The sequence below is a fragment of the Rousettus aegyptiacus genome, unplaced genomic scaffold (genome assembly GCF_014176215.1).
Source record: "Rousettus aegyptiacus isolate mRouAeg1 unplaced genomic scaffold, mRouAeg1.p scaffold_m13_p_2, whole genome shotgun sequence".
Lineage (NCBI taxonomy): Eukaryota > Metazoa > Chordata > Mammalia > Chiroptera > Pteropodidae > Rousettus > Rousettus aegyptiacus.
The window spans coordinates 93,293,473-93,318,988 of record NW_023416295.1 but is presented as its reverse complement, the minus strand read 5'-3'; the positions used below and the strand labels follow the sequence as shown (position 1 = coordinate 93,318,988).

Below are 25,516 nucleotides of genomic sequence, written 5' to 3'. Positions count from 1 at the left end.
CACTTTCAAAAGAAAGACAGGCCTTCCACCAGCCTTGGAGGCATAAAAACTTCTTAGACACTAAAAACAACAACAACAAACAAACAATAAAAACAAAAACAAAACCAACCCCAAATACTGATGTCTAAGAGAACTCTGATGACAATTTTTTTCTTTTCCAAAACAGAAGGACCCAATCAAGTTTTCAACTGCCAAATCATTTAAAATATTTGGTGATAGATGGCTATGTGCTTTTTCACATATAATTCACAAGGGGTTTAAAGAAATGAATAACATTGTTATGACAAAACTACTGGCAGAATTATTTAAGGAAACAAGGTTTTCAAAGGCTTGCATCTAAAATATTTAAAATGATGAATGCAGCCTCATTCTATGAATAAGCAATATTAGTCCACACTTACACAAACTCATAAGAAGTGAATTTCAAATGTTTGTTTAATAATTTCTTATCAAAACGTGTCTTTTGATCAGTTATGCATTAATAATTGTAATTATGAAATGAGGACCTCAATTTCTTACTGGCTATTGGGCAGAGGCCCTTCTTAGCTCCTGGCCACTTGGGCCTGTCCCTAAGGAAGCAACAGCAACCCAAAAAGAGGCTGAGCAACCAGAGATCTGGGCATTTTTGTAACCTAGTCTTTTAAGTGATATCCCATCATTTTGTCTCATTCTATTCATATTCTATTGTTGGAAACCAGTCACCAGGCCCAGCCCACAGCAAGGTGAGGGAGACACAAAAGGATGTGACTACTATCAAGAGGTGGCACTATGGGAGTCATCTTAGAAGCTGCCTGCTATAAAGGTCAAATTTCAATAACAATTAAATCTTCTACATCTATTTAAACCGAAGATGAAAAATTTAGATATCGTTTTAAAGGGGATAAAAACGCAGTTTTCGAAACGCAAATACGTCTGGAGCGTGTAGGATGAAACGCGAGGGCGAGGCTGGAAGCCACGATCCGGGCAGGAGGGAGTCGCGGGAACCCAGGAGAGAGGGCAGCGTCGGACTCTGGACAGAGAGGAGAGGATGCTGCCGGCCCATGTTCTGAGCGATGAATCATCACAACCGGAGACGTAAGGAGCCGAGGACAGTCTTCCAGCAGACTGGGAGTCTCTTGGGAAACACGGCACTCTCGGCTCTGCGGGACGCAGAATGGTACCGGGCCAGGTGCCTGGCCCCCAGGGATCTCGTCTCCCCAAGTGCGCATAACGCGTGCGGGAAATGACCGCTCCCACCGCCTCCTCGAGCCTGACAGGAATGTGCCGGGCCGAACCGCCCTTGCCTTCCGGAAGATGCAAAAGGAAAGCCAAAAAGGCAGAGCAAAAGAGAAACAGTTTAAAGGGGGGTGGGAGTAAAGAGGGCCAGGGAGTAAGAAAGAAGATGGACTTTGAGACTCGAGTTGGGGCCTGACGGCAACGCAGAGAAGTCGGACGCGGGGCGACAGCAAAGGGGAAAAAAACAAAAACCGAAACTTCTGGCATGCGGGTGAGAGCGGGATGACGCGTGGAGCGGGCTGGAGAGCACAGAGCCGACAGTTGGCGCGCGGCGGGCAGTACGGGTGGGGCGCGGGGCGGTCGCGCGGGGCGGGCCGCGGGGAGGTGCGAGGTGGGCGGTACGGGCGGAGGCGCGGGTTGGGGAGCGGGGAGGCGCGAGGTGGGCGGTACGGGCGGAGGCGCGGGTTGGGGAGCGGGGAGGTGCGAGGTGGGCGGTGCGCGGTGGGCGGTGCGCGGTGGGCGGCGCGGGGCGGGCCGCGGGGCGGGCGCGCACCTGGGCCGCGTGGCCCGGGCTGGGCCGGCGGCGGGGTGCGCCCAGCCGGAGCCCTCCCCTCGACGCGGCCCGCCCCCCCGCCGGGGTGGAAGCCGGAAGCGGGCGAAGCCGGCGGACTCGCCACTGCTGAGCTAGGGGAGGCCCGGGCGTGCGGTCGTTGCGCCCCCAGCCCCAGGCCGCACGCTCCGCCACAGTGCTGGGGCCCATGGGAGCTCCGCGCCACCCCCCGCGCGTCCTTCCCCGGCCCCCGCCGGGGTTGCTGCTGCTGCTGCTGCTGCTGCTCCTGAGCGGGCCGGCCCCGGGTGGCGCTTCCCCGCGGCTCTTGGACCACCCGGCACCCGTCTGCTCTCAGCAGGTGAGACCTGCCGCGTCCCGGAGGCGCGGGAGCCGCCAGGGTGCGGCGGGGCCGGTGCGGAGGGGCGGCCAGGCGGCCGGAGCCCCCGGCCCGCGCAGGGCGGGCGGGAAGTCAGTGCTGGGGTTTCAGAGGGAGTCCGCGGCTTGGGCACAAGGAGCGGGCGCGCCAGGGAGGACACGCGGAGCGGTGGGAGTTTTGCTGAGGACCCGGGAGAAGAGGAATTCTGCAGGGAAAAGAGTTCGCGGCGCGTGTTGCACAACCTGACCGGCGTTCTGGGAGGGACGCGGGACAGACACGTCCGCCGGGCCCCAGGCTTTGGGAACCGGCCTAGAGGCGCGGAGCCTGGTGCGAGAGGTGCGGCGGAGCTGCTTCGGAAGGGGCCTGCCGGGTCGCCAGGCTCCCTCGCCCCTGCTGTGCGCCCTTCAGACCCCCGACAGTGCCCGGGTGGCCCAGGCCGGAGCCCGGGAGGCTGATCAGACATCCAGGCTTCCCCTCTAGAGGAGCCCGACAAGCCTGCAGCAGCGAGATTAGAGGGTGGTGTCCCCGGCAGGTCTCAGCCCACTCCCCGGCGGAAGCGAGAACCCTGTGGCCGTAGAACGGTGCGCACGAGCCGGGGCGGCCTGCGGGGCCCAGGGGCCGGAGCCTCCGGTGAAACGTGGCCTGTAACCTTCCAGGGACAGTTGTGCGGAGGGTGGCTAATGGCAGCTGGAGGACTCGGGCCAACTTGGTGCCACCGCCCCTCCAGTGCCCTCCACCACCACCACTTACACAATTCGGCGGGTTTGCATCTGTCAATACCCGCGCTGTGCGCACAGGAAGTGACACACCCACCCTCTCCGGGTAGTGGCCCTGTTGTGGAAGACCATCTTTAAGGGGAAAAAAAGAAACAGCAAATTACTGTGCCTGCCTCCACAACTTCTCTCCTCTAAGCACTCCCCTCTTCCACTTTCTAGTTTCCTCAGCAGCCTTCCTGCCGCTGTCACTACTTATCCTGAGCAATAATACTCAGTTTCTGAATCAGGGGATGTGGAACAACCCTAGAGATATTTCTCCTTATCTAATTTTGTAGAGAATTTACCAAAAGAGGGTGGAGGGGGCATGCCTACTTAGCAGAGGAAAAAAATTAATGTGAATGAGTCGAGAAATGTCCTTCTGATTCCCACTATTGGGCAAAGGAGGGGATATATGCTCAGCAGATCCTTCCCGCAGACTTGGTATAGAACTGTTCTACTGTGCAGGATTGCGAGTTCACATTTTGATTGCCATTTGCCAGGTGCTTGCAAAATACAAGGTACTGTTGCTGGGAACTGAAATTATAAAGAAACCCTAATGTCTAAGGGACTTAAATCATTCAGGAAGGAAAAGGCTTGAAGGTGGTAACTGTGATGCAAGGTTTACCTGGAAGAAGTGCATTTTGTACAACCAGTGAATATCCAGAAGTACACACGGGGGAAAAATTACTTCCAGCTGGGGCATTCTTTGTGGCAGAGAAGACATTTAGGCAGCCCTGATGGGTGGTAGAAGCTTCAAAGACAGAGTCGTTGAGCATTCTAAGTGGGGAAAAGGGGCGCTGAGCCACAGCCCTTGGGTGGGCAGGATAAGGTGCTGAAAAGTGAGAGAAGAAGCTAAAGGGGGAGGTAGCGACTCCCTTGTGGAATGGAGTGAATGCTGGGCTAAAAGCATTTGACTTTAATTGCTCAGTGGGAAACTACTGGAAATCTGGAGCAGGGGCACAGCATGATTCCAGAGAGGGCTAAGGAGAGATGCTTATTAGCCAGATTTATCTGCGAAATCGAAGCTCTTTTCTTCTTCCCACTGCCTCTGCTTAAAACCTTACTCACAGACAACTCATCTCCATGACAAACAGCTTTCCGGCTTCATTAACTAGTCTCTTTTTAAAAAAAACCACACCCTTCAGATTTCTCTCCCTCCACTGATGTTTTAGTGGAAGCAACCCCGTATAGTGAGTGAGAAGAGGGAAAACCACAAACTTGACTTCAGAGGACCTGGGTTTGTATCCTGATCTCACCACTTACAGTCTCCACAATCTTGGGCATTTTAGGCTTCCTGTGCCTGGGTTTCCTCAGAGGGCTGGTGAGCCATTTCAAAGTGGGCCCATACCACTTTTCAGACTATAACTGTCTGTTCAAAGTCCAGTTGGATTCAGCTCTCAGTACCTCTCTAAGACAGAGAAGAGCCTTCTGCATGCCTATTCCGTTCCTAGCCCAATGCTGCAAACACAGCATGTAGGGGGTTGATAAACGTTTGTGGAATAAAAGAACACAGAAATGAGTGAATGATGAATGATTGGTTAGCTCTGCTTGAAAGCCAATAATAAACTGAAACCAAGCATAGCCCTGTTTCTGGCTGCCTGGGTTTAGTGCTTCAAAACCTGGATGACTTTGAGTTCCCCACAGGAATCAATACTGGAGAAACCATAAGTAATTGCAGTTCCCTGGACAGTCTTTTGTTGGCCTCCCCTGCCTGGGCTTTAATAAGGTTTCATTGACTGCCAACCCAGAAGAAGGCCCACAAAGAAAGACAGTGACTGAGAGTTGGTCAGTGTGAGTGTTAACACAATTTTTCAGACAGGATGTGTATGGCATTAGAAATTTTCCCCCTCACCCCCGAGCTCTCGTGGTTTTGACTTGTGGTAAAACAACTTTTTCCTTTAACCTTTATCTTTTGGTTGCCAGAAGCTGTTTCCAGCTATGCCATTCTTCCAGAGTGTGAAAAGTTATGTTCTGTGCAGTCTTGGTTGGTATATACAGGCATTTGGACAGTCATGGCTGAGGCCATTGGGGCTGTGGAACTAGCAAAGTTAACAGGTTCCTTGGCCATCATACTTGACTTCTCATTGCTCCTGGCAGGCCAGCCTTCCATCTAGAGACTGTAGCATCAAATAGAAAACATAAGTGATGCGGTACAAGAGAGAAGACACCTGGCTGAGTGAGAAGACCGGGGTTCCCCTGTCACCCACTCTGCAGCCCTGGTCAGTCACTCTACTGCTTTGAGCCAGTGCCTTTGTTTATAAAAGGAGGTGATCCTCACCTAACAGGATTATGGGGAAAGCAAATAAAATTCTAGATGTGCAAAAGTGCCAGACCATGTGGGCTGTGGCACTGGAAAGTACAAGGGTACTAACCTTTACTGACAGCTTTGTGCAGGCACCATGCCAAGGGTTAGCATGTATAATTTCATTCAGCGCTCACAGCAACCTGCCAGGCTGCCATGATCCACCTGTGTGAGAGAGGCTAGGTGACTGGCCCAGTGTCATACCACAAGTGAGTGCTGAGCTGAGAATCAAATCAGGGCTCTGCCTTGGACTTCAGAGCTTACTTCTCTTTACCTAGCACTTGGTAGTGGCCATTGAATGCACAGAGTAAATACCGTCTTTTATTCCTTCCTTTTAATTTTCACCACTATGGGTAAAGAATATTGGCCCACCTGTGGTAAGTATTCTCTCTCTCTCTCTTTTTTTTTTTTTTAATTTAGAGAGGCAGTACAGCAGTGAATAGAAGCATGGATGGGTTCTGAAACAAAGCTGCATGGGCCTGAGTGTAGGCTCTATGGGACCTTGGGCTACTTAGCTGACCTGCCTATGCCTCAGTTTTTTCATAAGTAAAATGGGATAATCATACTTACTCGGAGGACTGTTATAAGATTAAGTGGGATATGTGTATAAAATGCTTGGCATGATTCCTGCCACAAAATAAATATGAGCTGCTGCCATTGTCATCTTCGTTATTGCAAACATTCTCCCTCTTGGATTTCTGTAGAAGGCCTAACATAATGCCTTTCATAAGTAGATAGCTCAAATACTCTGAACCTACTATTTTTAAAAAATGAATATTTGAAGTAGAGAAATTAGGGGTGATTGGTTGGAGGGGAATAAAACAAGATCTGTCTTAGTAGTGTCCAAAAACCCTGAATACATATTTTACATTATTAAAAACATTATGTTAACATACATTCTATATAAAAATTAAATTACAAGGGAAAAAAGTTGACTGTTCCTTCCCCTAAACAAATTAATATTTTCATTTGTTTATCTCACTTTTCAATCCTTTCATTTGTTTGGAGTAACATTATAGATAAAATTCTAGCTTTTATTAATTTGTATCAAGGTAATATATAGTAATCTTTTAAAAATAGTACTAAGATATTTAAAACAAAAAAGAGTGGATCCCTGTCCCACCTCTCACCACCCTCTAAACTCGTTCCCTGAAGATGATCACTTATATTTCTTTCAGTATTTCTTCTGGCATTTGTCTCCGGCTTTCTAAATATACTGTTATTCTTGATTTGTCACTTTTAGATACTATCTTTTGACTTGCAATAGATGAAAGTCTAAATGTCTTATATTACCCTTCTCCCACTGCTTCTCCTCTTAGCCTTCCCATTGCAGTTATACACCAACTTTAGTTAAATCAATAGTCAATGTTTATGTAATAACAAGTAAATAATCTTAACTGATGAGGCAAGTATGTGTACTTTTGATTATATTTCTTTTTTGGTATAATTTCTTTTCCCCTTGAAGATGATAATTGCTTTAATTCTTTACTTCCATAATTTTCCATGTAACTAGTCTTAGTTTTTTCTCAGGTTCGTTATTTTTTTTTTTCTCTCACAAACATCAGATATTCCATCAATTTCATTCCCCCTTCCCCCAGAGTACTCTCTCCTGGAGCCCTTTGTTCTCAGCTCCAATCTGGACTGATTACTCTCTAGGCCTATGGCACAACTGTCGTATTAGATATACTGTCTTGCTTACAGCTCCCATGTCCTGGATCCTGTGCCTTCCTTCTCAGAGGTTAACTCCCTCATTTTGCTGGAGCATGTCCTCCTGCAGTGTCCTAGGAAAAGGTATGAAGGTATGAGGGAGTGTGTGTGTGTGTGTGTGTGTGTGTGTGTGTGTATTAGATCTCTTTTTCAAGTCATAACATGTCTGAAAACAATGCCTTTATTTTACCCTCACACTTTTTTAATGATTTGGATTTGGCTAGGTATAAAAATCTTAGGTTAAAGGTAATTTCTCAGAATTCTGAAGGCTTTGCTTTGCTGCCTTCTAGCAAATAGTATGAGTGCCATCACCATTCTGATTCTTATCTGTTTGTATGGCACCTATTTTTTTTTTTTTCCTATCTGGAAACTTAGGATCTTCTTTTTATTCCTGTATTCCAAAAGTTTCATGATGTTAGGCCTTGGTCTGGCTCTTCTTTTCATTTGTTGGCTATTTGGTGGAGCTTTAAATTTGGAAATATGTATCCTTTAGTTCTAGAATCTTTTAAAATAATTTCTTCCCCTCTGTTTGTAATCTTCTTCAGAAATTCATTTAATCATAGCTTGTACTTCCTGAATCCTCTAATATTCTTGCATTTTTTCTCTCCTATTTTCGTTTGTATTTATTCTACATTCAGAGAAATTTCCAGAGTTTTATAATCCAGCCCTTCAATGGAACTTTTATTTTCAAGGTCCATTTTTAGTCTCTGCTTGCTCATTTTTCCTCAGTATCCTGTCCTTGTCAGAGTGTCCTCTCATCTCTTTGAAACTATTATAATTTTGTTTGTTTTAGTTTTATTCTTTTCCCAGCATTGTTTTATTTCCTCCAAGAACATTTTTTTTATTTGTTTTTTTATCTATTTTTTTATACAGAAAACCCCTCTCAGATGTCTGGCTGTCTGAGAATATTTTATGAATGAGATCTAAAGAGCTGATTGAATGCTGCTCTGTGTAGATATGGCTTATCAGCCATTGTGTTAAGAGATCAGGCTTGTGGTGAACGTGGCCTATTAGTTGACTCTCAAATGTCCAAATCTGGACAGGTCTTTTCTCCAGGCTTGACTGCCAGCATTCTGAGATCAGGGCAGGGACACAGAGGCTAAGGTTCCCCAAATCCCATCTGTAGACTTTCCCATGACTCCACCCCTGTATCCCTTTGCCTTACTACTTCCCGAGGGCCTGCTGTCTTTAAGACCTGATTCATGAAAGGATGCTAATGAGCCTGTAGCCCCTTTCTTGTCAGCATCTCCTTTCTCAGTGCTCAAATTGAAGTTCCTCTCCTCAGGCTGAGCCAGTTGCCCACTCTTCCTTCTACTTCATCTTTAAAAAATTTGTTCATATTGTCTACTGATGTTTCCTCTTTATCTTTGAATAGGTATAAAAATTTTCTCTTTCCTAAAACTTTCATGTGGTTTGGGAAGGGGGAGAAGATAATATGCATATGTGGTCAACATTCCACGACTTCTAATGGAGTTTTTTACTCTTTATTTCACTTGTATGCATATTCTTCTGTTTTGTTCATATCCTTTCCCCCTCATCTTCCCTCTTTCCATCTCTTCCATCCCTTCACCCCCAGTAACCAGTGTGTTAATGTTCTGATATATAGCTATCCACATGTTTTTATATGCTCATACAATTATGTATATATATATATATGTATATGTATATATATATGTAATTCAAGCATATATAAATATACAAGAAAGATTTTTTTCATCACTTATTTCCATAGAAAATTGAATCATATAAAAAGTTCCTTGCAACTTGTTTCTCTCGCTCATCAACATATTTTGGCCATTACTCAAGGTCAATAGATATCTATGTAACTAATTCTCTTTAATATTTGCATAATATTCCATAGTAGATAGCAGTCCTTTCAACCCTTTTGGTTTTTATGGACAACGAAATTTAAATTAGATGTCACGTTATTCAGCCATGCCCTATTAATGGGCATGCAATACCACAGAAAAAGAGAAAGCTATTCTTCAAAACTAGCAAAGCTTAATTCTAAAACTCGATAAGTTGTGTACAAAAAAAGAAAACTACACACCAGTCTCAGCTATGAATATAAATGCAAACAAGTCTGCATAAAAAATTAGCAAATTCAATAGTCGATTATTAAAAGAATAATGCACCATAATCAAGTTGGGTTTATTTCAGGAGTGCAAAGTTGGCCCATTATCAGCAAATCAACATAATTCATTATATTAATAAAGGAGAAAATCTACAAAGTTCTGTTAATAAATGCTGGAGAGGTATTTGGTAAGGTTCAGGAACTGTTTTTAATAAAAACTACAAGCAAAATAGTAAAAGAAGGAAAATAATTATGTACAACAGTGACTATCAGAAACCAAGACAAAAAACAATACTAAATACCAAGCTATTTCTGTCAATCACAGGATTAGAGGAGGAGACCCACTGGCATCATTGTTAATCAACTAACCGAATGCGTTTTCAAACCTTTCCACTTCCTCAGTCTACATGAAGATTAGAGCTTTTCATTATGTGCATCCATCTTGCAATGGGTTTGAGTAGCTACCAGTGGATGGTAGGGAGTCATCAAAGTGGGTATCTGTTTGCCTTTTCTAGAAGAGTTCCCCATCTCAAGGTGAAAGAACCAGATTCTTTTCCTCTGTGCCCCGGTTCTAAGAGTCTAAAGTGGGAGGAGAAATAAAACATTCAAGGAAGTTAATCTCACCATTCAAGAAACAGAGTGACACTTGTTAGAGAGCAGAGGCAACTTGTTGTTGAACATGTGAGGAATGTCTCACAGGGCTGCGATGGCCCTGGGACCAGTAGGTGAGAATTAATCCTAAGGACCTGAACAGGATACAGAAAGTCTAGACCCCAAGGGCTTATGAGCTGGTGTCCCAGAAGGGTAGACTATGGATGAAATGACAAGCTTAGAATCACCTCAGGAGCATGCTTGAGGACGTTATCCCTTCATCTGCTTTCTGAGCAAACTATGGTCTTCCTCACATTCTTTAGCCCTGCCTCCCTCCTCCCCAGAGCCCTGCTTACATGCATATACCAAACCTCTCTGTTGCCCTTAAAAGTCACATTTCTGGTCTGCTTCAACATCAGACTTCTGCCCACACATGGTTTTGGTTCGCTTTGTGAGTTAAGATAACTGGAAACACCTGAGCCTGAGTTCGCCCTTGCTCCACTGCCGTGTCTGAGTGTGTGGAGGTCGTCTCATATAATAATAGCTTCCATTTATTGAGCTCTTATATGCCAGGCTCTACAGAAAAGGAGCCAATAATTAAAAAGCAGCCATTATATGCCAGGCACTGGACAAATATTGTCTCATTTAGCAGGCAACAAAATTCCTCATAATGATTCTCCTAGGGCTTCTAGTAAGCTTCCTGTTTTACAGTGTGGGAGCATGTATTATTTCACTTAATTGTATAACTAGTACACAAATATATGTCCATTGTTTAAAATTTTTTATAATAGACATTAAAAGTCTGTAACACGCACACACCACCATCGCTATGAGCCCACACCCTGTCCCAAGATCTTTATTTCTATTTGTATCATTTAATCCTACACAACACTGTAAAGTTGGTATTGTGTTTCTTCACATTTTGTAATTGAAGAAATCAAGGCTTGACAGTGTTAGGTATCTTGAGGCAACTTGATTCCAGGGGTATGTGCAGGTTTTCCAAAGCAGAATCAGCTGGCCAGACTTAAGCCCGGTGATTACATTTCCCTAAAAATGTTTGTAACTGGGGCTTCTAAATCTGGCCCTCCAGAACTCCTCTGGGTTAGAGTTAACACATATTACTAAAGTGGGAGGCAATTTAATATACCATTTGTGGTTCAGTTGCCTCATCTATGAAATGAAGCTAAGGACACTTAGTCCTAAGTGTGTTATGAGGATTCTTGAGACAATATGTATAAATCACCCAAAACAGCATCTGGCACATCTGCCTCAAGGAGTCTATAGGGACTTAGTGAAATTTCGGTAACAGAGACCAGAGCTTTTATTCCCACCTCTTGCAGCACTGTTTTCAGACCGAAGATTGGAAGCCTCAGAAGATTTAGAGGACTTTTCACCAGCACACCCTAGCAGAAGCCTGTCAGTGTCTTTTAAAGTCAGAAGGTTCCCAGCTCATAATGGTTACTCAGAAAACACCAGTTCTGTTTTGCCATCCATTATACCCACTTCTTATTCTTTTTCTCTTCAGTTGGACAGGGCAAGTGTGGGGAGGATATGGCTCCCTTCCCTGAGACTGGCCCCCAAAAGTGAGAAGGGATAGCTGTGTGTATTTCATTCTCAAGAACGAGCCAAAGGAAAGTCCGGAGCCTGGTTTGTGAATTAAAGTTCTTTCACAGCTGTAATTACTTCCTTCTTTTTTCCTACAGGGGCTAAACTGCACAGTCAAGAATAGTAAGTCATCTTTTTTTTGTACTTGTTGCTTTGTTAATAAAGTGCCAACCTCGTGCTGATCCCTGAGAGAAGAGCTGCCATTCTTCTCCTGGTTTAGGGTGAGGGCTACAGCCTTCAGCAGGAGTTGTCCTTGAAAGCCTTGCATGCACACGCCTGTGCTTCCTATCAAGACTGTTCATTGTGCGAAGGTCAGGAAGTCAAAGCAGAACTGTCCTTTGAATTTTAAGAGTATCCTCTTGGGCGCTTCCCCAGTGGGTCTGTAATCCAACTTGATTTGCCAGAGCTTGTCACTGTAAAGTGAGAGACATTTGTGGCGTTGATTTCATTTTGTGTTTTAATTGAGGAAGGAGGCACATATTTCAAGTTTCTGTGTTCATTGGGGACTCTGACATATAAAAGTAAAGCAGTTCTACCCCATCCTTCCTCTGCTCTCATTTCCAACCATTGCTTCATCTCAAAACCAAGTTGTGTGCTTTGTCTTCTCTCCTGAAATGTCTTTTAGACTTCAGAGCTTTGCAGTGACCCCAGACAAGCATGAGAAAAGATGGAGTAGGACAGGGAAGGGGAGAATTCTGCCTAAGATCACAGGCCCCTGACTGTTTAAGATCCAGCTCTCTGGACTCACTGCCAGGCATCTTGCTTGCATGCTTTACTTTCTTACAGTTTCTTCAGTTTCTCACAGAACATGAAAATCTCTAATTTTTGCTTCTCCTGGCTACCAGGTACCTGCTTGGATGACAGCTGGATCCACCCTCGAAACCTGACTCCTTCATCCCCAAAAGATGTTAAGGTGCGGCTGCAGTTTGCCCACACCCAGCATGGAGACCACGTCCCTGTGCTTCAAATCAAATGGACACTGCAGACAGATGGTGAGTGGGCATGTCATTGGGCCCTGTGAGATTCTACCCACGTCCAGTGAACCCATAAACTCGAGCATCTGGCTCTCCCATCAGATTCAGATTTGGGTTCCCAGAGCTGTGCTCAGACATGAGGGCCCAAATTCAGTACTGAGAGGATCCACCATTTCATGCAGTTAATACTTCTTCAGTGTTTTAGCTGTTAGCCCATAATATGTTCTCATTCTACCATCTTTCGTGAAAAGCCTTTTTTCAGCCTAAAATCTTTTATCACCCGGGACGGGGGGGGAATGTCAAATGGTTAATTCTGTGACTGCAATATCGAATGTTTACTGGAAAGATGGTAACACATTTGTCAGCCTGCTTTTTCCCTTAATTTAGGGGCTGTCATTTCTTGAAACAACATCCCCCAAATCTTTTAGAGATAGGGGGTTGTACTACAGAATTGAGAAGATCGGGGATAACAAGAGCCAGCCCCAGTTTGTGATCAGGGCCTGGGGGAGGGCAGAGGGTGTTCTCTTGGTAAGTCCCCACCTCCTACTGCCGTCGCAGCCTCTTTAAGGGTGGTGGGAATGGCAGAGTTAGACATCCATGCTCTGTTGCCCGTGCTCTCGCCACCAATTTGCCAAGCCTTTGCTTCTAGCCCAGTATAAATTGTCACTGGTCCTTGTCCAGCTGAGGTGTAACTGTCTGCAGGGTAGGAGGCTAACTTCGTTCCAAGAGTAAGCTGGGAGGAACAGGAAATGGAGGGTTGGGTTAAGACAGACAGATGTTTTTTTAAGAGTGAGCAAGCAGAACCAACAGGGAAGTGACACACCCAGTAGTTTGTCTCATTGATCTGCATCTGTGTCTCTCTCCACCATCTGACCTTCAGCCAGCATCCTCTACCTGGAGGGTGCAGAGTTATCTGTCCTTCAGCTGAACACCAATGAGCGTTTGTGTGTCAAGTTTGAGTTTCTCTCCAAACTGCGGAGTCATCACAAGCGGGTAAGAATCCAGCTCCTATTAAGATCATGAGGAGCAGAACATGTTTTTGGAAACTTCTTAGACGCGCCTAGCCCTGCTTTTCCTTCCAACTTCCCTAGCTAGTCATTATAAAGAGAGTTGAATGGGGAGAGGACTTCCCCAGCCCTGCTTCCTGTCATCTTCGTCTGTGCCTGAGATTAATCTGGGCCCTGCCTCCAGAAAGGAACAGCCTTGCCTAGACTAGAGAACCATAGTAGAAGGGATACAACCAAATGAGTTCTGCAGCAATTTCAGCTCCTTTCGATGCTCACAACCAGATGGTAAATTGTTCATTCTCATTTACTTTGTTTAAAGCCATGGTTCTCAAAGTGCGGTCCCTAGACTAGCACATCTGCATCACTTGGGAACTTGTTAGAAATGCAGATTCTAGGGCCTCAACCCAGACCTGCTAAACCAGAAGCTCTGGAATGAGGCCCAGCAATCTCTTAACTAGCCGCATGGTGATTCTGATGCAAGCTCCAGTTCGAAAACTGCTACTGTAAATCTGCAAAAAGTGGCCATTTGCAGATCTCCCACAAACACAGGCAGCAAAGGCAGATTCCACTCTCCCATGTTTAATTAGGGCCTCCAAACTTGACTGTTAGGCAGATGGTGATGACCAAGTGCCCAGATAATTTAGAAACCAAGGACTCCACCCTGCTCAAAATAAATGAGCTGAGTAATTAGAATAGGAGTTGGAGTCCATATCTGTCTTCTGCACCATTTAGAAAATATCTCCCCACACTTTCTATCATCTCTGCAACAAAGGAACATGCCAGCCCAGGGTGGCTGGGGATCTCTCTAGACATCCCTCTGTAATTTTGTGCTCCAGAACATTCTCAGGCGATCCCTGGCTTTCCCATTTAAGGAGGAAGAGTCATTTAACAAATAGTTTTTAGCTGCCTGTTGTGTGCCAGCTCTCCAATAACGCCAAGTCCTCTGGCTCGGCTCTCTGACACCATCGTTCTGCACTTTGAGAAGGCTATTGGGGAGGAGTACTGTTGTGCTGTCCCCCAGATTCTCTTGCGTATGACCCTATACTGATGAGGCCAGATATGGGTTTTTCTAAATAGGCAGGAAAGATCAAAGGAAACAGAAGAGCAAAGATATGGAAGCCTCTGATTTTGGATCTTGTTATAGTGGTTGTTTCTTTTTATTTTGACTGATCTTTTAGGGGTGAGTAGGGTGGGCTTCTTTGGGTATAGCTGAGTGAGAGGCATGGTATGTGACCTGTCCAACCTCCCCTTCCTCCCTTCTCTACAGTGGCATTTTACCTTTAGTCACTTTGTGGTAGAACCTGGCCAGGAATATGAGGTGACCGTTCACCACCTGCCCAAGCCCATCCCTGATGGAGACCCAAACCACCAGTCCATGAACTACCTCGTGCCTGGTAAGAGTGCCCTACCAAGCCCTTCCCTTCCCCACATGGCTCTGTAAAAGAAAGCAGCAGGTGGCCCAGACATCAGCATCCCTGCTCAGCTGGACAGTGGCTACCATTGTCAGCATGTGGTACCCACAGAACAAACGGATGCCAAGGATAGGGAGCTCTCTGGTGTGTGGCTGCAGCCTCTACTCCCTGAAGGCAGAGCCTGTTCTCTGTTGGCACAAACAGGGGATATTGGCCCAAAGCCCCAGGAGTTTTATGAGAACCAGAGTCTCTCCCTCTGTCCAGAGAAGCACTTCCTGCCCAGAAAGTATCAGGAAGACAAGCCACTCTTGGAAGAGTTATAACCCCTGCTCCCAGCCTCATCCCAACTTCCATCACCTTGTTCTTCACTTTTACCCACATCCTACCTGCATTTATTTTAACACCATCCCATGTATGACACCATTTCCTCTTCCCTACTAAGCCATCCTGCCTATGAATACTGCCAGGTTTATCTTTTAAAACAGCATTCAATGTGTGTACACCTTCTCTTTCTCTGTTCTCATTGTTTGAAGCCAGCTGCATTTGGAACATCAGTCCCCTTCCGGACAGAGTCTGGGTCTTATACCTATTTGTGCAATCACAAGAACCTCACAAATTGCCTTGCCTATAGTAGGTAATCAGGAAATGCTTGTTAAAGATGATGATGACCTTCTTTATCTCTGGAGCATTCCCTACAAACACACACACACACGCACACGCACACACATTCACACTCACACACTCACACTCTGCTTACACTATGTTAGTTTTCTTCATCTTACTCATCACTCTCTGACATTATGTTGTTATATTTGTGACATTGTGCATTTATTCAACTCTTCTACTAGAATGTAATCTCTGGACAACAGGGCCTCTATCTTATTCACCACTGAATCTCTAGTGCCTAAAACAGTACCCGACACATATTGAAAGCTCCATGTGTATTTGTTGAATGAGTGAATCTCCCCCAGACCCCTCCCCTGTCCCTTAAGTAGACCGCCTTAGTCCTTGTCACTTATGGCAATTCGTATCTGTCACAAGGTTTCTTAAATGAATATAGAAACATTATAGTCAAGGAAATTGGGGAAGGGGATCAAGAAGGTATCTGTGGGGCAGTGGTCCTTAATGTAGTCCCCACACCAGCAGCCTTGTCAAGTTACCTGGGAACTTGTTAGAAAGGGAGATTCTCAGAACCCAGCCCGCACCTTCTGAATCATACTACCGATGATGGCACACTCCACGGAGGAGCAAAGAACAAAGTCCTCTCATTATAAAAAGGCAGAGGCAATCCTGGAGAAGAAGCTACAGTAGGGAGAGAAGGAACTGGACTGGACCAAGATTCTTTGGCTACACAAAGCAAGCTCAGGAGAAACACACATGAATCTGGAGGGTTCCCTGAGAGAGTAGGGTGACACAACAAGGTCCACCCCAACGCTGTGTGACCTGTGGCCATGATCCAGTCCTGGGGCTTGCTTTGAAGGGACCATCCTTGAACAGGCTCCCCAAAAAGAAAAGGTTGTTATCCCTGGCATCAGCAGTCTGGAACAGCAAACTTTCCAAGGCAGAGGCTTAATGGTTTCATTTCTTTCCTGGGTCTGCAGGCTGCGAGGACCCCGAGATGAGGATAACCACGCCATGTGTGAGCTCAGGTAACTGTGGCCGGCAGCCTCACCAGGGGAGCTTTACTTGGTTGCACACACACGCCTGTTCCTCACTCCCAGCTTGTGTCTGTGCCCTGGGCAGGCAGCCTGTGGCAGCCTCACATCACCGTGGACACTCTGGAAGCCCACCAGCTGCAGGTCAACTTCACCCTGTGGAATGAATCTGCCCGTTACCAGATCCTGCTGGAGAGTTTCCCACACACAGCGAACCAGACGTGTTTCAAGCACGTAATGGATATACCCATGGTAACTTTCTGCCACTCTTAGCCCCTCAAACGGAGCTCACCTCTCCAGGCCCTCAGCCTCCAGGCCTCCAGGCCTTCAGCCTCTCCTCCTGATCCTAACAGCTCTGTTGCCAGAGGCCCAGCACTCAGCGCTGTGCTTAGTCCGTTCCGATCCAGGGCTGCTTCGCTCTTTTTCCTTCCTTTTGGTATGTCGTGAATACAGAGTTCGTGCTGTGGTTGAGGTTGCCTTTTGTTCTTACAGTCTGTAGTTGATAGAATGTAGCTGGTCTCTGCCCTGCCCACCACCCCCTCCCTTTTTGTCCTTCCCTCTACCGCACTCTCTCTGTTCTCTGTTTGTTCTGCTTTGTTCATTTCACTTATTTCAAAAAGATTTGAAGATTTTTTTAAATGTGGAAGTGAAGACAGAGAGAAAATAAAGATGAGGCAATAACATGAAGCCCAGGTGTAATGAGCACAGAAAATGTGTGCCACACTGCTGGGTGTAAGCAGAGATTTGTCCCCGTGATCCTCTGCAGCCAAAGCAAACAGGGAAATACCAGTCACTAGCTGTGTTTATGAGTTAACAACACACCTGGTGTGCCAGGGAAATGTAGCCTTCCCAGGGCAGAAACCTGAAAGGTGCTTCTCCTGGTGGTCTTCCCGCGGGCACACTGATGGGTGAGGAAGGTTGTCATCACCATCCTACAACACTGTGGCCAGCTCCTGTCCAGCTAGCTTCACCCGTCCTCTCCTCTCTCTTCAGCCCACACGGGAGAATTTCCACCAGCGGTCTAACGTCACACTCACCCTACCGAACTCTAAGTGGTGCTGCCGCCACCAAGTACAGGTGGGTGAGCGTTGTGTAGACAGGTGTGAGAGAACGTGCACAAGTGGACGTTTCTGCGAGATGGGCGAGGGGTGGAGGGAGGGTGGCTGATGCACCGGCGCTCCCTCCAAGGACCCAGCAGCAGTGGGGGCTCCCTGCCTGGTGAGACACCAGCCCTGCCTTCGCCAGCCCTGCCGCACCGGGGCGAGGCTCCTTCGACCCCCTCTCAGTGATGGGTGGTCTGCCCAACAGCCACGTGGAGACCCTGGAGCAGCCAGCCAGCTCTGTTACTCTGCTGGCAGGAAAGCAGCAGTGGGGGCTCCTTGTCCCCCAGTATCTCGGGGTCCCTCTCTTCCCTGCTCTTCCCTGCTCTTCTCTGCTTTCGCAGATCCAGCCCTTCTTTAGGAGCTGTCTGAATGACTGCCACAGACACTCCATGGTGGTCCACTGTCCAGACATTCCAGGCGCTCCAGGTAGGAAGCAAATGCCTGTCCTGGGGCATATTCTGGATGAGAGTGGATGAAGGTCCACAGCATGACCTGAACCCCGACTTGGTCCTAAGGGTGGGGGCAGAGTTTAACGTGGGCTTTAGGGAGACACTCTCCTGAGTCGGACTCCTGACTGCCTTTCATTAGCTGTGTAGCCTCAGACAAAGTACTTAATCTTTCTGATCCATAAATGCTATGACTGGAAAAATGGGAATTGTTGTTGTCACAGAGTTAGTGACACTCCCTGGACAGAATGAAGTGCTTTAACATGTCATCATTTATAATCCTCACAAGTTGTAAATCATAGTGCTAAGACGTGAAGACTCACTCCCCCAGGTTCAGAGATAAAGAAACTGAGGCACAGAGCTGTTACGTAACTTGTCCAAGATCACACACCAGGGAAGTGGCAGAGCCTGTTCGGAAGCCATCTGCAGCCTAACACGGGGCCACAGTCAGAGCCGGGCAGAAAGCAGCAGACAGTTGTGCTAGCCGGAACGCAAACCTGGGCCTCCCACCTGGAGGGTGGGGCATCGCTTAGTAGACCAGCCACTCAGGTGTTTCATGGATGGTTTCAGCAAATTTAACCCATGTCTGAGGAGCTCCGTGCAGGGCCAGGGCCATTGGCAGGCCCTCAGTGGGTGTCAGTGATGGTTTTGTGATTACTGCTGATAATTAAAAATACTGTTTCTTTGTTCTCATTGCGGACTCGATTGCAGGTAAGCCCAGCACTCCTTCCCATAGTGGGCCGCAGGAGCCCTGCGGGGACATTCCTCAGGGGCCACATGAGAAGTCCTTGACTGGGCCTTGTGTAGGCCGGGCACACAAAGCTGAACAGAGAGCCTCACTCAGGGATGGGCGAGATCACCAGCGTGTCATGGTGCAGGCCAAAGAGGCCAGCCTAGGCTGGGGGACCTCAGGGCCAGCATAGCAGGCCTCCTGGCCACATCACTCATGCTGTTCTGTTCACCACAGACTCCATCCCCCTGTGGGTGTACGGGTTCATCACGCTCATCTCCGTCCTTCTGGTGGGCTCCGTCATCCTGCTGATCCTCTGCATGACCTGGAGGCTATCCGGTAAGGGCCAGGCTCTGTGGGGTGGGTCCTGGGGTTTTCCCCTCTGCTCCTCTCTCTATTCCTGTGTCCCCCGTCCCAGTCCAGGCTCTGGATGGCTGTGCTCAGAAGGCACCTTTCACTCTCAAATTTAGTACAGACTTTGTCTCTTGTTAAGAACTCAGAGCCAGCTCCACCACTTATACCTGGGCAAATTACTTAATTCTCTGAGCCTCGGGTTCCTCCTTTGTAAAATGGAAATTATAATGATACCCACATCATAAAATAATTGTAAAGATTACATAAGATAATGCATATGAATTCTTAGCATAGTGCCTGGCACATGATATTTGCTCAGTATACATTAGCCACAGTTAGATTCATTGATATTTAAATTAATTTTGTTAAAAGCAGGTTGGAAAGAGCAAGGGCGGTGTTTCCCTCCATCAGACATGATCAGCCAGGCAGGTGGGGACAACCTGAGCAACACCATCCTGCAGCCCCCAAACTTGTACCCCTGAGGTCAGGGAGAATAGCATGGCAAGGGACAGCATGATGTGGTAGAGAAGTCCATGGGGACCCAGAGCACAGGGCTGTGCACCCCAGCTCTGCCTCACTGGTCTGCAGTCAGGCAAGTTGCTAACAAATCATAGATTTGATTGTCTTTTCTGGCAAATGGGGTCACAATGCCTTTCTCTCAGGGCTATGAGGATTAAATGATACAGCAAGGAAGGTGCTCTGATGGCGAGTTAATAGCTTGTTAGTGAGTTAATAACTATGCATTTGCCATCCCGTGGTAGCCCTCTCCTGCTAAGCAGGAGAGAACATGCATCCTCAGGTGAGGGGCGCGGCCTTTTCCTGCCCCTCCAGGACCCTGGGCTCCTTTAGCCATCCAGGGAGCCATTTCCACACATAGAAGGCTCATCAGGATTATAGGGAGGGTCAAAAGAGTTAACGTCTCTGCAAGTGCTTCATAAACTTTAAAGCTCTCTGTCGATGTCAGGGAGGCTTCTTGTTTCATTTTGCTGTTGCCCTTCTGAGCTTTCCTAAAGTGCCCCCACCACAGGGGGAAGGAAGGGACAGGAAAGAAACCTCACTCCTTATTTAGCTGACTTTTGAGAGTTCTGGAGAAAAGCCCGAAGGGTGGGGTTTGAATGAAGGCTCTAAGTGTCTTCCTTGGCCACCCATGGCTTCTGTTCCTGCGGGCGGGCGGTGGCGGCGTGGCAGCATGGCGGCGTGGCGCCGAGGAGTTGACTCCTGTACTGCAGTTCCCTTCATTGCATCTTAAGGAGGAGCAGTTGCTCACGTGTGTTGGTTTCCCTTTGTCACCTCAGAAATAGCAGGAGGAAATGTAAGCACACCCAGCAGAGGCCGCTTCCAGGGACGTGTTGTAAGATTTATGCCTCCTGCAAGGACGCCTCTGGGGAAGGGCTTTTCCTCAAGTGTGGGGTCTCCTTGGGGGCGGCCAAACCTGTGGGGAGGGGGGACCAGAACTGGAATGAGGGACCAGAGGTTCTGGCTGGGTTAGTGCCACAGGATACTTGTGACTCCAGCTGAGTGCATGCGATGTGCCAGGCACTTCACATTCACGGTCTCATTTAATCCTCCACTACAGACCCATCTTACAGGGGAAGAAACTGAGGTTCTGAAGTGTTAATAACTTTCCCAGATCTCACACTTCATCATGGCCAACCAGGATTCACATCTGAGCAATTCCACACAGCACAGTCCACCTGCGAAGGCCCACAAGCATCTGACAACCGCTGCCTCAGGCTGCCCTACGTCGGGTGGGGCAGCCATCCCCTCAGTCGGCCCTGTGAGCTGGTTTCTCTTTCTCTTCCAAAAGTGCTGCTCCAATGTTTTCTGTTTCTTTTCAGGGTCTTATCATGAAAAATATGGCAATGACACTAGAGACACAGGTCAGTGCGTCATGGCATGGGTGGGCTTGGTTTGGTGTGTGCGTGTGTTCATGGATGTGATAGAGGGTTCTCCTGAGAACATGGGTGGGGTGCCTACTGCAGTGTACCTCCTGAGTCCCTTCAGGAGATGCCCCCTTTTAGAGGACCCACCTGCTACACCCCCACACAGAGGGCACCTCAAATGGAAAAGCCAGGGTAATGTTTTTTTAAATCACTTGGACAAGGAAAAAATGACCAGGTACCATATTTTGTGAAAACAAGTCCTCCTTATAATAGACATCTCTGTTCCATAGGCAGGCCTTTGTGCCTTTGTTTCTTTTTAATTAAAATAATTAAAGTATAGGCTAAAGGCCAGCTAGAAATATAAGACAGAGAAATTAGATTCTTTTTTCCAGAACATACCAGACTGTGATTTTTTTCAAGCAGCCAAAACGGGTGAAACAGCAACATTCGGCTTGTCCAAGGCCTCAGTTGCATTTCTTAGGCTAGGGAGCTAAGCAGTGCCTGGTCCCTCCCCTCAGCCTGTGGTGTGAAATGAAGGTCAGCGCAGGCACACACCTGAACTTATAGGCTTGGCTTCTCTCGTTTCCCCCAGATGTCTTGTCCACTGCTGACCTGATGCCCCCTCCCCTAAAGCCCAGGAAGGTCTGGATCGTCTACTCTGCTGACCACCCACTCTACGTGGAGGTGGTCCTAAAGTTTGCCCAGTTCCTGCTCACCGTTTGTGGCACCGAAGTGGCCCTTGACCTGCTGGAGGAGCAGGTCATCTCAGAGGTGGGGGTCATGACCTGGGTGGGACGCCAGAAGCAGGAAATGGTAGAGAGCAACTCCAAGATCATCATCCTGTGTTCCCGAGGCACCCAAGCCAAGTGGCAGGCCATCCTCGGCTGGGAGGAGCCTGCCATCCAGCTTCGCTGTGACCACAGCAAACCCGCTGGGGACCTTTTCACAGCAGCCATGAACATGATACTCCCAGACTTCAAGAAGCCAGCCTGCTTTGGCACCTACATCATCTGCTACTTCAGTGACATCAGCAGTGAGAGTGATATCCCCGACCTCTTCAATATCACTTCCAGGTACCCACTCATGGACAAATTTGAAGAGGTTTATTTCCGGATCCAAGACCTGGAGATGTTTGAACCTGGCCGGATGCACCGTGTTGGGGAGCTCACGGGGGAAAACTACTTGCAGAGCCCCAGTGGCAGGCAGCTGAAGGAAGCCGTGGAGAGATTCCGGGAGTGGCAGACTCAGTACCCTAATTGGTTTGAGCGCGAGAACCTCTGCTCGGCAGATGACCAGGACCTCGAGTCCCTGAGTGAAGAGATATTTGGAGAGCCACTGCTGCCACCAGGAAAGGGAGTGGTGAAGCAGAAGCCCCTGTTGCGGGAGCCTGGCCCAGAGGGCCACCTGGTGGTAGACCTGCTCCTCGCCGGGGAAGGAGCGGGAGTGGCAAGGCTGCAAGCTCAGCTTCAGCCCCAAGAGCAGCTGGCAGCCCCGATCGCCCAAACCGCGGTGCTCTCAGTGGAGGCGGTCCCTCCCGCTCAGGCCGTGGAACCCGTCCCGCATGCTGAGGGAAGCAGCCCAGCTAGCCGTTTGGCTGTCGTGGATGGAGGTGAGGCCTGCCCACTGCTTGAGGGCTGTGGCCCTGGGCGGAATAGTGTCCTCTTCCTCCCCATGGACTCAGAGGACTCACCTCTCTGCAGCACTCCAATGGCATCGCCCGACCCCCTCCCAGAGGACGTAAGGGAGCAGCTCGAAGGCCTGATGCTCTCACTCTTCCAGCAGAGTCTCAGCTGCCAAGCCCAGGAGGGATGGAAGAGACCTGTGGTGGCCCTCAAAGACCCATGCTCGCCCTACGAGGAGGAGCAGCGGCAGTCGGTGCAGTCCGACCAGGGTTATATCTCCAGAAGCTCCCCACAGCCCCCTGATGGGCTTACGGAAATGGAGGAAGACGAAGAAAAGCAGGACCTGGGAAAGTTGTCGGAGCCACTCTCTCCTGAGGCCCTGGAGAGCTTGAGAAGCCTCCAGCGACAGCTTTTTTTCCAAGAGCTTCAGAAGAACTCTGGCTGGGACAGCATGGAGCCAGAGAGGCCAGTCATGTAAGACCTCCCAGACCCAGAGCGTTGTGATAAGGGGGTGTGTGTATACATGGGTATACACATGTGCCTGTAAATGAGTGTATATTCATGTGTGAAATGATACCTTTAAAATGTAAATGTCTTGATTCTGATGCCTGGGCATCCCCTTTCATTTTTCTTTCTGTGACCATCGGTCATCTTCCATCCCCACAGAAATCCACAGCTCATTCCCAGGAGCTAGTGGATGTGTCCTTGAGTTCCCATCATTCATTCATTCGTTCATTCATTCAACATTGATTTTACACCTGGAATTGCCCCCGGCCACCAAAGAGCTTAACATCTAGCAAGAGCGACAGATTAGCAAAGAGAAGGATGGTCATGCACAGTGTCAAGGCTGACCAGAGGTCTGCCCAAGGCTGTGAAACACAGAAGGTGCACCTGGCCCAGGGAAAATTCCTGGACAGGTGCTTTATGAGCCGAAGGAGAAACTAGTTTCCTGGGCCAAGAGATTGTGGTTGAAGAAGGCACCAGTCTTGGGAAAGGGAGCAGCATATGGGGTAAGGGCTGGGAGGTGAGTAGGCCCTGGGCCCATCAGCAAACTGCAAGTTTAACCTGGAGAGGAAGGAGGGAGGTATGAGAGATGTGATGGAGCGGTAACCAGAGCCCAGGCTGGGAGTTGGGGCATCAGCCTGAAGGCCCGGGACAAATTGAATGCCCTGCAGAAGAGCAGGCTGAGAGCCAAACATACCTGGAAGCCACCTCAGATTATCTTGGAGAGAGACAGCGTAGACATCTATGATATGAAACTAAACAGCATTCAGCAGGGAGATAAGTCTGAAACCCCGAGTTCACATTTTGGCAGGCGGTCGGTGGGAGAGCTATGGCTAAGGATGCTTCTGGGGCTGCCGGCTGGGAAGCACTGGCAGCTGGGAGCCCTCAGCTCCACACTGGGCTCCAATGGCAAAGTGAATTGAGTAAGATATGGAGGGCCCATAACCGCGTGGGAGGACAGGTGGCAGTGGGAGTGCGGTGGCAGTGAGGAAAGGAAGAGGAAGGTATGCCACTCTGTACTTAAAGGTCTGAGGTTCGAAAACAGCATTTGAGAAGAGATGCTAAGTCCCAGTATTCAAAGCTGTTCCTGGAAGAGCATACTGAGATGCCATCTGTCCTTGGAGCTGAGGGTTCTCCAGCACCATGCTTGAGTCGTTAACTATTGCCCCAAGTTTCAACAAGGAGGAGAGGGTTCTGAAATGTGATGGGAAACCAAATATCACAGATGTACATGTGAGCATGAAAAGGATTGTCAATAAAAGAATGAATAAATTTGTTAACTCTAAGAATTTCCTGGTAGTTATTGTGAGTCATATGTTACCATAGGTCAACAAGTTCCTAGTTGTAGAGTTCTTTCTTCTGTGATTGCCAAGTAGCAACAAGACCATCAAGGCCTAAGTCCCAGATGGTGTGTAGTCCAGACCCACCCCAACAGCATCAAGGGACCAGGTGAGGGAGTGCTATGGATGACATGTCTGTGTTTCCTCAAAACTTTTAGATTGACACCTAGTCCCCAAGATGGTGCCATTAGAGATAGAGCCTTTGGAAGGTGATTAGGTCATGAGGGTGGAGCCTCATGAATGGGATTAGTGCTCTTATAAAAGAGACCCCAGAGAGTTCCCTCTACTCTCCTGCCATGTGAGGACATAGCAAGATAGTCATCTGTGAACCAGGAAGCACACTCCCACCAGACTGAATCTGCCTGTACACTAATCTTGGCCGTCCCAGCCTCCAGAGCTGAGAAATAAACATCTGCTGTATATAAACTGCTCAGTCAGGTATTATAGCAGCCTGCACAGACTAAGACAGGGAGAAAAGGAACCGAAGCCTCCCAGCCATCAGCCTCTCGGGATCCATCTTCGGTAACCCTGGAGGTGAGCATCATTGTGTCCAGATGCCTACCAAGCTCTCGACATTTACCCAGCTTCCAGTGAGCACATATTAAATGTCCAGAGTGTGGAATTGCATGGTGGACTCCTTACCTTGCGAGAGCCAGGGCTCCCTCCCTGGCAGCAAAGCAGCCTAAACCAGTGCGGTCCTGGTGCCCAAAAGCGCACTTGCATTTGAATTGCATTCCCCACAAACTTGGAATTCTAGCTCTGCTGGTCTTTGAGGCCAAATGTCTTCAGTTGGCATTGTCCACTATGACCCTTTTCTCTCCAAAGCTGCTGCTTTTTTCCTAACAGCTTTATGGAGCTATAATTCACATACCTACAATTCGCAGTTGACCCTGTGCAGTTCAATGGCTTTTAGGAGTTCAGAGTTTAGCAATCATCAACATAATCAATTTTAGAGCATTTTTTTTCCCCAAAAGGAAATCCAGCACCCCTTAATCATCACCACGAAGCCCTCTAACTTCTCTGTCCTCAGGCAACCACTAACCTTACCATCTATGTATTTACCTGTTGTAGACATGTCATATATAAACAGAATTGTAAAGTTCCCCAAGTCTTCTTGGCCCTCTCTTTAATGCCATTTCTTTGTTGATCCTAGGTCACTTCCCCTTCCCTAGGGACCCCTCCAAGAACAGATGTCCTCCAAGCTGTGGCTTTCCCACTTTTCTGGCCCTCTTCCTGATAGAGTGCAACAGAGGTGGCTCAACGTGGGCAGCAAGACCCAGAGTCAATGCATGACCAAAACACCCAGTGTAG

The 25,516-nt window shown here is 48.0% G+C and overlaps 1 protein-coding gene across 1 annotated transcript; it reads left to right on the top strand.

Annotated features, from left to right (window-relative positions):
• The first annotated feature begins 1,835 nt into the window (after positions 1 to 1,835).
• Positions 1,836 to 24,154, top strand: IL17RA (interleukin 17 receptor A). Its single transcript, XM_016125857.2, has 12 exons — positions 1,836 to 2,123; positions 11,274 to 11,298; positions 12,021 to 12,167; positions 13,030 to 13,142; positions 14,424 to 14,550; positions 16,170 to 16,217; positions 16,312 to 16,475; positions 17,217 to 17,300; positions 17,668 to 17,752; positions 18,740 to 18,841; positions 20,695 to 20,736; positions 21,332 to 24,154. The coding sequence occupies exons 1-12, from the start codon at positions 1,974 to 1,976 to the stop codon at positions 22,837 to 22,839; spliced, it is 2,595 nt and encodes an 864-aa protein (XP_015981343.2). The 5' UTR covers positions 1,836 to 1,973; the 3' UTR covers positions 22,840 to 24,154.
• The last annotated feature ends 1,362 nt before the right edge of the window (positions 24,155 to 25,516 follow it).